Here is a 13092-nt window from a genome sequence, read left to right on the forward strand (position 1 = left end):
GATGACCTGATACTGTCCACTTGGCCTCCTTACCGAATCCCATGGCTCCAATTAAAGCCTTATGATTGGGCTTAAGTGTGCCGCGAGCTTATCAAACTACCCACAGCACAAAGTGGCACTTCAGTGACAGATGATTTGTCAAAAGTTAGGTGTGGGCTAAATGTACTCTGTCATTTCAGCAGCTTGCACTTCTGCAGTGAATGGGTCTCTGCAGTCAATTAATTTAATCAAAGCGGGAACAGAAATCGTTCTATGCTTATCATCAGTGTCAACATGACTAGGTCAAAACCTGGTATATGGCTGGACAGCGTGTGTTCAATGTGCAACACTGAGAATGTATTTGAAAACTGTTGTGGAACTGCTGTAAACAACTGACATTATTAATTGTATTGTGCCTAGTGTCAGTCGGATCCAGCTCTGGGTGCTTTTCTCCTGCTCACTGTGTTCACATATACAGTATTTTACAGCCAAATCCCCAATAAAGCTGTTCTCGTTTACATGTTTTTCTTTCCAACACGTCTGAAATAGTGACTGAAGTGAGGCCCATTGAAGGAGCTATTTGTAAGTTTTGCTATTGCTACATAGCCAGCGTTAGCATTAACAGCTCTGTTCTTAACAGAAAAAAACATTGTGAGTTCAGCATCAAACTTCATTCCTGTCCTCGCCAAGAGCTGTCTCCACCAGTGGAAAGTAACACAAATGTTAACTCTTGTCTCTATCACGTCTTCTCTTCTACTGAAGCTAGCACGCTAACCAGCCAGCCTGTGTCAGCACGTTATGATAGCGACTCACTGTAGCCTCCAATCTGCCCTAAAGACATAGCGCTGCTCAGAGAGTGTATTTTAATCTCGTCTTGTAAATACAACAATGACAGAAGCTCTTGTCAGGCGACAGTCACCACCACCTACTCCCTTTAAGAAACTATGTTTGGTGGCCGACAAAGTTTACAAATAGCCCCTTTAAGACTACCTGTTAACTCCCAGCTTGTCATTTCTAAGCTGCTGCTCTGCACTGCTAAAATCCTGGTTTTATAACCACGAAGTAGTTTGATTAAAAAAACTAAACAAAACAAAAAACATACACATGAATTAAAGACAAATACTGTGCCTTGATTTCAGCTATATCACTCAGAGAGAAAGTTAGAAGCACCAGAATATCTTTCTTATTTTGTCTCTCACACAGGGTAGACATGAGAGATGATACCATATTAATACGAATGAGAAATGTAAAAATATGTGAAATTTTCTAAATCCTCGTGAAGGACGTGTTTTTGGAAACAAAGTCAAAGAGGATACTAACTTTGCAAGTCGAAGCTCATCAGGCAAGTTGTTCCAAAGTTGTGGTTTCCTAACAGCAAAAGCTCTGTCCACTTCAGTCTTACATCTTGACATAGGCACGACCAACAACCTCAGACTATGTGCAGGTTGATAAGGGGCAATTAATTCAGAAGTAGAGGTGCCTGCCTGCTTATCTGCATGTGCGCCTTTGCCTGCATATGTTACCTGTAAAGTGACTGAGTTGCTCCTGCATTGGGTTCTCTATCCTGTTGCCTGCACCCATAGCTGTGGCAGTATATAGATAATGAGATGAATTAAATGGCTGGTGCTGAAAGATGCAAACTATAAATGGTATCAAAAATAGGAGTTTGATTTCATTACAATTTGAAGGATTAGATTAGATTATTAAACAGGATTAAAAACCGAGGCGTCATTTTGCTCATTGAAACGAGGAGGGTGATCTGATACCGAAGTAAAAATCATGACCGACCATCTACAAACTCCACTGTGATTCGTTATACCAAAGGATATCAAGGGGATGAGAAGCTCAATATGTAATGTTGTGAGTTCAGCTTTTTCTTGGTTGGGTGCCCACTCGCAGGGAGCGGACACTTTGTATTTCACACCTCAGTTTATTACTTTCTGTGTGCAGAGGAGTGTACACAGTGAACTGAATATCATTCGGGGAAATAGTGCATCTGTGGCATGTCACAAGCCATAGGCCTGCATTGTAGCCCAGTGTGAGATAGTCTGATAACGTGTGTGTCTGTTTTCATAAAAAACACAACTTGGTGTTGCTCAGACAAGAAGAATTTATACCAATGCAAAAAGATGATGGTTATTTATGGCCTTCGGACAGGTGCCTTGTGTCTGATTGAAGCTTTTGGCAACACAGGAAAGTTCAAGTGACAGTTTGAGCAGGCATCTGTGGCGAGGGAATAGCTTCTTATCAATGGTAGCAGTAACCAAAACTGGCTCTGGATGCCCCCGCCTGCTATGAAAAGACATAAGAGAAAAATCATCCCCTTAGAGTGCAAGAGATGTGGTGGAAAATGTCTCAAAGATAGATGACACAGCAACAGACCTTGGCAGTGCAGTAAGAGCACTTCAGTAGCAAGAGGGAAACCAGATCTTCTTGTGCAGCTCACAGAATAAGGTATTAACCATGAATAACCATAAAGGCATCTTCTGTGGGATGCTCGTTGTTTCCTTTTGATGACACCTTTAATGCTTTGCAGAGGTGTTTCTCACTCCACACTGCACTGCACATCCTTCACATACAGTAACTGCAGCTCTCAGTCCTTCAAACCAGCATCAACCTCTCTGTCAAACACCTACCAGCATTTCCTGCAGCAAGTGTTTGCAAGGTGGGCTACAGCTGTGGGCAGAGAAATTCCCACTCAATTAATATTTTATTGTATTAATGAATCTCATTTGCATCAAACTGTCACCTGAGTTTCAAAGTTGGACACAGTAATTAACCTTAACAACACCAATCAAAAAGTGTCACCAAACAGAGTGGAGCATCCATCTTTTTAATGGAATCTGAATCTATTGGTATATCAGGCCTTTTAAGCAGTGATTTTAAACTCTTTTATTGTTAATACTTTTCAATTAAAAGCAAAATGGGTCTAGAAGGGTAAAAATACAAATATGACATGACGTCTTATTTTTTTGCTGTCACTGTAAAAGTTACCTCCACAAACTGATCCATGTGGTCTTGGAACTTATTAGGATCAGTATCAGTAATAATATTTGTACCTATTAAAATACATTTTTTCATTTGAAAACAGTTCTACATACAAAATCAGTTCACCAGAAGCATGTCAAAATAAACAAGCATTAGCAATTAAAACCTTGCATCTGGAGGGCAGAGAAGTCAGGGACCAAAAGGAAAAGATCAGCAGACTTAAACTGGACTGGCCCGGGGCTAGTGACAGATATTAATTGGGAACCTTTTAGAAAGAACCTCAGAGGTTCAGAGTGGCACTTGGCCAAGAGGAACTTTGGAATAGGAGGTGTCAGACGATTTCTATAGAAACGGTATGATTTTTTTCCTCAGTCACCTTCCAACCTCACTCAGTGGCTTGTTGAACACTCGACCTGTGCAGTGTCCAAAAGCAGCATGGCCTGAGCTTATCCTCACAGAGTACAAAGTTGGTATCCCAAGGACGAGGCACTCTGTAGCATAGCTAAGTCAAAGGCTGCAGCCACTGACAATCTAGTATATGCAGTGCATATTTATTTTCATTTTGAGGAGGAGAGCTCTGTGCAAATAATCATTGCATGTTAAGTTGAACAATTCAAGTAAAAGGCAGACGTTTGAGCAGCCAGGTCAGGCAACAGATATAAGATAATGACAGTGTATTTACTTTGTAGTGCTTACTGTATCATTAGAAGATTGGATAGACAGGTTAGTACAGAAGGAAGAAGTAAACACAATGACATGTGGAGGTTTAGTGTGACAGCTCAGGCAAGCGGGAAAGACACCAGCTGTCAACAAAAAATGCATCTGTTGGTGTATCTTCATACATTACTGTTGATGATGCCACACTTACAAAGGGTTGTATACTTTTATTTTCATTGTTGAGAGTGATGGTGTATGTAGAAAATTAGATCATTTTTCAGAGCAAGTAATAGAGTAGATAACAAGTCTTTGCTTGGTAAATCTTGAAAATAGCTTTTTGATTAATTTAGGCCATGAAATATGAGTTAATACTGGAAATCACAATTCATCACAATTTCATAAAAACCAAGGTAGCATCTTTAAATCCTCAGAGGATCAACACTACCCCCCACTCTGGCCTTTCCTTACCAGCATAAGTTTCAAAGTTTTAACTTTTTAACTTTTTAAAGTTTTAACACAAGAACTATCAAAAACAAACGGGCACCTTGCCACAGAATTTAATGAGGACATTCAAAAAAAAAAAAAAAACCCTTTCCACTCAGGAAAGTTATGATGTAATCATAATCATGTACTGCCAAATGCTAATTTAAATCTACTAGCATTTTATTAATGCTATAAGTAAGAGGTCTGTCCTAACATCACACAAAGAGGAGAAATATATTTATTGAAAAGCCCCTGAGAAAATTCCAGTGGGCATCTTCAGGTGGCAGTGGACTGTATTAATCAATCAACTGTGGAATCCCCTGTGCTCATTTACAGTGTGTTTTTTACCACCGGAGTGCTGGCTGGCCTCACTGGTTGCAGGGCAGCCTGCCAGATATTACAACTGCTTTAGTCTGGCTTGTTTGGCAGGAGTCAAAGACAAATACTATACCACCTGTGCTGCAGGACCCATGACAGTTAGCATCACTACGACAGATTTTCTCATCAGTAATTCACCACACAGAGATAGTTCAGCAAATAATTTGTCCAGTTTGTTTGTTGCATAGACGACCATAACATAAGGAACAACACTGCTGTGATTGTAAGAGAAATGTTACATGGTTTCTAAGTGTTTTCAAATATGAATTCCACACAATGTCCAGAGATTCAGGTGCAGACATTGTCTGGAGTTGCCCTTTCACACATGCAGTGCACAACTGGTGAGACGCATTCTCACCCACAGGAAATACTCCTTGTAGTTTAGGCGAGGGACGGTGCCTGGCTAGAGCGTGCATGCATGCTCGCTGTGAATGCACCAGACGGTGATGTGATCTGTTCACACATCAGCTCATTGGGAAATGACTCAGATTTTGTACTAAGGAGCTGGCAGGTAAAAGTCAGTTTAATGTCCAGGGTTACAGTTCATGTGTGAAGGCAGCTTTGGAATAAGAAAGGTAAGGCTGCCATATAAAATTTTGACGAGGCAATTATTTGACAAATATGATAAAACTGCAAATCATGATAATAGGATGATGAGATGTGTAGTTTATTCTGGTAACAATGTAAATGTAAAGATGGTGCGCTCGTCTGCTACCTGTGAGTCCTGTGTGTGAAGTTAGAAGATTCAAGGTCCTTAAAATGTCACTGCTGTGGCTCCAGTCTCCCATGAACAGTTGAGATCACTCGCATTTCATTACCTTTATGGAACTATAACCCAGAGATGAAATGTGTAGTCCATTAGTCATTGATTATCCGATGGACAGAATTTTAATCTGCAACAATATCAATATTAAAAATTGAATGTTTTCAGATTTTTAAATTGTAGAATTCATGACTTTTTTTGGTTTTATATCATTTTAAGCAGAAAAAAATATTTATACTTCTTCACTTTTTTTGATATTTTTTAGAGCACTGTAATTTAGTTGCAGACCTGCTGTGGTCTTTTATTTTTCAGGGAAACTTAACTGCATATTAGGATGACAAGAGCCAACAACAGCAGCATGATCTAGCTGTTCCTAATCACACTGCAGTTAGTGATTCAATCACAGACTCCATTGTAAGTGGGAAACAGAATTAAAGACATAAATAAAAGGTTTCTCCTGTGCACTCAGTGCCAGTGCTGCTGCTGGCACAGGGTGGATGGGACATGAAGAGTTAACCAGTTTTCCCTGCACCATGTTTGAATCAATAGTCTACAGATTAATGGGTGCTGTGAGGTGTGACATGTTTCTGACGTGCCTGTATGGAGACCCTACAGAAAGGGTAAACCTATCAAAAACTGCTTGTATCCCTCTAATCTTTCAGTAAAAATGATTGTATGCCTGCACAAGCAAACAAGGTGTATTTCTGAAAGTAAATCACTGCAGTTTCCACTATTAGAAAGGGGTAAATCCTTTTTTTGGCCAGAGCTCAACTTTTCATCCCATTCCATGTGTTTTCACTCTGCTGACCGAATAAAGAGGCCCTTGACATTTTCCCTGGCTAAATGACACACACACAGACACACACAGACACACACACACACACACACACACACATACTTGTACTTCCATCTTAGTGAGGACACTCATTGACATAATGCATTCCCTAGCCCCTTACCCTAACCTTAACCATCACAACTGAGTGCCTAACCCTAACCCTGACCCTGACCTTAACCTAAACCTAATTCTAACCATAACTCTAAAACCAAGTCTTAACCCTCAAAATGTGATTTGAAGGTGTCTCAAAAAGTGAGGACCGGCCAAAATGTCCTCACTTTCCCAAAATGTTCTCACTCTGTTAGTAAAATACTTTTTTGGTCCTTACTATGTAGCAAGTACAAGTACACACACACACACACACACACACACACATGTGCAGAGAGACTGAGGAAGGTGTTGTTGAAAGTGAGTGAGGGAAATCAATGTGGACACAGGCCTTTGGTGGACAAGTGTTTATCAAGACAACTGACTAGCTCTTATTTTTGACAAAAGCTGAAAGCATTGTTAAAGAAAAGGTCATTTTGGTTCCACTCAGCGCGGCCTCAGTCCAGTCTTGAGGCTATTCAACTAGGTAATCAGACATTACGCCCTGAGCCTCTGGTTAATGGAGTCCATCACCACAATGCCGTCTTACAGCAGCATTGATATTGGTGAGTCTCTTATCTCTGCTCACCAGGGACTTCATAGTAAACAGTGGAGACCAAAGACCAAGCATTACACAAAAACAATTAGCAGAACATCCCTGAAGGTGCACTGAAGCCTGGAAAAGATTTAGAATCAGCGCTGAGAACAGATTTGCTCAACCTGAAGTCCCACTACCAATTTAAGCTCAGTCTCCAGTGAACAGGCTCATGGGTTAGTTTGTGCGGCCTTTGTAAATGTTTTGGTTGTTATCTATTAACACAAAGTTACTTTAGGGCAACTTCTCTCATACTTAATATTGTAAGATCTACTCATCATATAATGATAATATGACGATTATGTAACAGATGTAATAAAACCAACAGTGTATCCATGAATAAAATATAACCGGGTCAGTTTATTACTTTAATTCAATGTCACAACTGTTGTAGTAATACTTAATTACCTCAGTTTATTGACAATTATATATAAATATTCAAGAAATGTATTATTTCCAGTGCCGAGAAGACGATCAAACTTGACTATTTAGAGGAAGTAAAAGTCGTAACAAGGTTTCCCTAGGTGAACCTGCGGAAGGATCATTACTGTTTCTGATTCTAGTGTACATCATTTAATTTCAAGACATTCATCACACATGATTCAATAACTACTGTTTGTTGCCCTTTAATTTCCAGCTGTTCCAGAGGAGTCACTCATCGGTTAAAAACACACTGCTCTCGTCTCTGTGTAACCTGCAGTGTGTAACCCCCTCTTATCCTGGCTGTATCTAGATGAAAGATTTTTACAACTAATTGAAAGATTTAGGACAAGAGACTGAAGATAAAAATGGCTCTTCTTGATTTTGTAAAATTGGCACAACTGTATTGGACAGTTAGATCAGTCACAGGGCTCCTGCGTTGATTCTGTGTGTCCATTTAAAACGTGCTTGGCTAAAGTCCTCAGAGGATCTTAAGGGAAAGAGAAAAAAAAAAGATTCTTGTGACCAGGTAGGACAAAGCCTGAAATGTAATATTCCCCTTGGAAAATCACAGTTTATTACATTATAGACAGTAACTTAATTTACAGCTTCACCCCAGGTAACCTTTATATAAGTCTGCTAATCTTGCTAATGGAAATGTTCACTATTTACATTGAACTGCAGTCTGCATCCACCAGTGTTTCCCACACAGACCCTGCTTAGGTGGATTGCCAAGGTATATTAGTGGCTGCACAAGTATGGTTGGCAACTCAGTTTAGAATGTTTCTTATTCTTATTTCTCAACTCTTCGGAGACAGCAATGCCATCTGTGATCAAATAACTAGTGGACAAGCTCTCCCTGCTATACCCCCGCAGAATCTATATTTTTCCCACCATAGTCTAATTTGTGTTTTAAAGTATTTTTATTCTTCTTATAATAACATAAAAGATCTCTAATGTAGTGTTTTGCGCTGTTGATTTATTATAGAGCTGTGTGCAGCGTATTTGCTCAGCCCCTCCTTGCCCTGCTCTTTCTGTCCTTCTCTCCCCCTCCCTCTCTCTCCTTGTGTCTCACAAACATTGATGATGGACCCATCGCTCTGGTTATAGTCAGACTGACCATCAGCAGCACTGGAAATCCTTCTGCATAGGTGGCCTGCTGTTAAAAAAATCCATAAAACTTTCACGGTCCTTGTCTGTCTCCTTGCTGCCCCTCTCTGTGTGCATGATGAGTGCGTGCTGCCTGTGTGGGTTCACTTAAAACACTCCAATAGATCAACCCCAACCTCTGCAAATAGTACCTAAATCTGCGGGAAACACTGATTCACCCTCCCAAACACTGTCTCTCCACCTTGTCAAGCTCCTCCTTTGCACGGCACATAATGCAGTTTACAGTTCTAATGGTGACAGATTTACCACCCAATATTCTCAGATAGAAAAAGACCAAAGCAGGTTGAAAAAGCATCTGTTTCTAGCAGATTTTATGAGCTGCCTTATTAAGCTAATGTCAACTCTTTTTTTTTTCTTTCTTTTAACTCTGAGTTGGTTGAAAACACCATCTACTACTCACTTTGCGATGTTTCCTGCTAAACCACGGAAAAGGTTTTTAAATATGGAATTGTTGCCTGTATTATCCTAAAAATCTGTGGCTGAAGCTGCTTGTTTCAAGCAAAAACACAATATCGCCACCAGTTGATTGTCCATGTAGAAGCCATGGAAATCTAGAAACAGCAGTGGTCTTGCATGGGAGTGTACTGCTGAACCTGGTGTGTTAAGTATAGGGACAAAAACTTTAAAATCAGACACATATTTTTACCTAACATAACCCTCTTTGGATTCCTAGCAATGCTCGGACAAGCAGGACAGAATTTAGATTCATGCTTTATTGTTCATCAGTCTGTTTCACTTTTAACGCTACAAGAGAAATGGCTTCAAGGATGAGGACTAACTGATGTGTGTGGCCAACAAAACACTGTCTCTGTATTGGGGCTGCAGTGTTCCCAAAATCTAATACAGAGCAGGACAAAGGCAAGACAGGGTAAACTCTGTTATAGTAGCATCCATTATTGTAACCTGTAACATAAAATGTATGTAGTATAAAATGGTTTTTGACCAAGGTTACAAGTGTAGGTAGTAGGCTAGTTACCTGGACATGCTGATGTTTCACCTTAAGTTAGAGCAAACAAATACAGCATTACATTTATTCATCAACTTTTCCTTGCGTAATTTTAGTTTTGAGCATTTACCAGAAAAGATACCAACCCCAATCTTTATATAGTGTCGCTCTTCTCTTACTACAGCCCTGTGCGCATGGGCCGCTAAGCCCCTCCCCCACACAGCATTTGACAAATTACAGCTCTGGAACCCACAGTTGCAAAATTGCAACATCAGTTTGAAGCTGTCTAGTTGTACCTTTTTCTAACTAAATGTAGACAAAAATTACATATACCAACACCCCAAAATCTAATTGTTGGTGGGAAAATATTGATTCTGTAAGACATACTGCTTTCCAAGTTCAAACAGCATGGCTTCATCCAACTAACCCCACATTTCTCTCTTTTGAACAATTTTATCAATTTTTCAAGTATTTGTATCTGTAGTATTTTTTCTGTTATTTTTTATATATATATATATATATATATATATATATATATAATATACACATACATGATTTGGAGATATTTGTTTCAATGTTGCAAAAATGCAACACTGGGCTTCAATGTGTGTCACTTCACATAAAAGGTCCCATCACTGTGTGATGAATAAAACCATTATACAGTGATTGGTGGCATATATAGATGTGTATATATATATGTGTGTGTGTGTGTGTGTGTGTGCGTGTGTGTGTGTATATATGTATATGTATATTTGTGTGTGTGTGTGTGTGCGCGCCCATTGCCCAGAATGCTCCCCCTCCTGATGTTCACAAAGATAATGTAGGCCACTCAAATATGACATAACAGGCCACTGCAGGCACTGCAAGGATGGACCAACTGCATGCATCAAGTGTGATGTACATTTGTGCTTCACAGATAGAAAAAAATGTTTTTTCTTGTAAAGTATCAAACTGTTTTATGTTAATAAGGTTCATTTTTAAGACACATATTTTTAAATTATTGAATCATCAGTGCCTATAATTTATTCTTTTATGTTTTCACAAAATCCTCCAAAAACCAAAAAATGAAAAAAACTTCTTATTTTCTTGATCATGGGCTTCCTAAAAACAGTTAAAAAGGAGAAAAAAATTATATCCATAACATCAGTACTTTGATTTCAGAGGGTTAACAAACAGTCAATTACTGCTACTTGACATATTATATACTTTTACCATCTTATGTATCCTGCATATCACACTTTAAGCCTCCTCAATTTTATCATGTTACTTTTCAAGCGAGTCTTCATCAAAAGAAAGCATTGCACATCAGTGTTGACTAAAAAAAAACTTTATTGAACAGCACTTCTCAGAAAATATTAAAAGTTCTTTAGCTTTGGTATCAACTCATGTACATTAATCTATACAAGATCTTGACAACACATAGAAAACAGTTTGTGTGCTAAAAGTGAATTACAAAACAATTGCACTCACTGTAATCGTATGCAGTAGCAAAAAGTACCACACCACTTATAGCTTAGACATTCACTGACAACACAGCCCCAATGCACTGCTTTCAGAAACTTTTATCTTTGTATTGCAAGAGGGAAAAAGTGTCAAATCATTTCTCAAAAAATGAACAAGATGCAGACAAGCACATTGCAAAAAAAAAAAAAAATATATATATATACAGAACAGGCTTATTCCATCTAACAGATTGTGTTGCTTCAGATAAAGTCCTTTGTTATGTTCTTGGAAACTGTGGAAGAATTTTTCTTTTGGTTGTTGGTACTTCAGTATTTTCAGGGATGATGACAATCATGTGAAGAGTGAGCACATTAGAGTGACTTTTGTGAAAGGAAATAGTTTGAATATGATGAGAAGAGGCTGGTACCTTTCCACATGCACTGCTGACTATGTGCCCATGAGCAAGGCACTGAAATGTTGGTAATTTCGAGGATGTTTGTTGTGCATTCACATCAAAGGACCTGAGACCTCAATCCTTTTTGAATACAATTTCCTTAAATATCCTGCACTTTGGGTTTCACCAAAGCCAGCACAAAAAAAAAACCCAAACCAAAACAAAACATCACATTTGTACTGTATGTCCATGTGGAAATGTCTGATTGAAAACCATGAATAAATCGGCCCAGTGAGGCACCCACTGCCAGGATTTGTGCCTATACCAAGTATCTGTAACAGTGCTATCCACTGAACATTACCAGATATTGCATTTCCTTGACCTAATTTGCATATTAAACTGCAACAGTTTGCATGCAGAGTCTTTATTCAAAGAACTATATATTAACACTTCAACATGCACCTATCTCTCTGACCTTAAAGTCACTATCCCTGAAAAAAATATATGTGAATGTCGCTAGCAAGCTAGCAATGCTACATGTACAACAAATCACTTATTAAACCACTTAATTAAAAACCACTTATGCATTTCAAAGTGATGAATGAAATGAAACCTAGTGTCAGGGAATCAAAGCGAAAAACACTGATAGTTCAAAGTCATTACCAGTACATTCTCATTACTGTGCCTACTCTCTTTATTTATTTATTTATTCATATTTTGTTTTTGTGTTTTTTTATTTTGTCTACTCTAGCAAAGACTTCAAAATGCATGGGGTAAAAAACAACTTGTGTTCTTCAACCTCACTTTGCAACCACAGTCAGTAACCTGCACTGTGAACACATTTCTGCGATGACAGTTTATGAGTGAATACCTTCCTCAACATTAGATTTTGCACAAAATAAATGATCCTTACAGTTCTTCTTCTGTTGCTGCAACAGTCTGGCAGTTTTTCTACCAAAAAATTATTACAGGAACATCCTTAAAATGCTCATTCTTGGCGAGACTGATGTAAACTTTCTTTCTCTGCAGAGAAACACTCCCAGCTTCTGCAGGTTGGCCGCCTCTGATTTCTGCTCATGTTGTTCAGAGGCAGTCCCTTTGTTGCCGGTCCATCATCTTTACTCTGTGGTGCAGAGCTGATATTAACAGCCGTGTTAAATCCACCTGCACTGATAGTCCACCTGGACTGCTGCTTTGTAAGCTTCAGTAACACCACCTCTCTCATTATTAATGACTTCCTGCCAGGGGACGTTGGCTATAACAATGATAAAGCCCTCGATTATCAGCCATCAAAGTGGGCCACCAGTGATACTACTACAGGTTTGATGTCTGAAGAAGGGGCTTTAGTGATGTTGATGGTTGGTTCAAAGGAGGGGCCCAGCTGGGGCAGTGTGGCGGCCGGTTGACCCAGGGATGCTACCATAAATAGCAAGTCGTTGGTACGTCGTGGACCGTTGACTGCTGCACCTCTCATGGCCTTGGTGGCAACCTTGGAGGAGCTCTTTAAGCTGGAGCCACGTTGAGGGGTCTCACAGCGCAGCAGGGCTTGGAAACATCTGTAAAACTGGGGCAAGCATACAACACAAACACATAATCAGAAATGAACTGCACTGCAGAATTAGACAGGAAACTGCAAAGGATGAAACTGTAAAGACAAGAGGAGTAATGCTGTAATATCTTGCTATAGCTTGGCTGAATACAATAAATGAATGAAGTAAATGTTACATCAGACATTTTGCCCATTGCTGCTTGTACATATAGGCAGTTAATTTACTCTGCTCTCCTCCTGCCCTTCTCTGCTTCCCACAGTTCTACCCTGTTACTTGGTTGCCTGCCTTTTCATGTGGAACAATACACCAAGGGACACTTATTATTTGTAAAGTTTCTAAATTATATTATGATACCATTATATATTTAACTAATTGCCTTCTTAATCATGAGTGCAAACTATTAC

The 13092-nt window shown here is 39.2% G+C and overlaps 1 protein-coding gene and 1 long non-coding RNA gene across 3 annotated transcripts in view; one reads left to right on the forward strand and one right to left on the reverse strand.

The window, feature by feature from the left end:
• Positions 1–13092, forward strand: part of LOC139628630 (uncharacterized) — a 175479-nt gene that overhangs the window by 44633 nt on the left and 117754 nt on the right. The window lies entirely within an intron of this gene.
• LOC139628629 (vertebrate ancient opsin-like) overlaps positions 9894–13092 on the reverse strand; it is a 70428-nt gene continuing 67229 nt past the window's right edge. Inside the window, exon 4 of the mRNA XM_071490483.1 lies at positions 9894–12702. Within this exon, the coding sequence (XP_071346584.1) occupies positions 12421–12702 (282 nt within the window). The 3' untranslated portion in view covers positions 9894–12420. The remainder of the gene's footprint in view (positions 12703–13092) is intronic.

This window comes from Trachinotus anak, unplaced genomic scaffold (assembly GCF_046630095.1).
Source record: "Trachinotus anak isolate AG129_WGS33_773 ecotype Australia unplaced genomic scaffold, CSIRO_AGI_Tana_v1 ptg000012l, whole genome shotgun sequence".
Classification (NCBI taxonomy): Eukaryota; Metazoa; Chordata; class Actinopteri; order Carangiformes; family Carangidae; genus Trachinotus; species Trachinotus anak.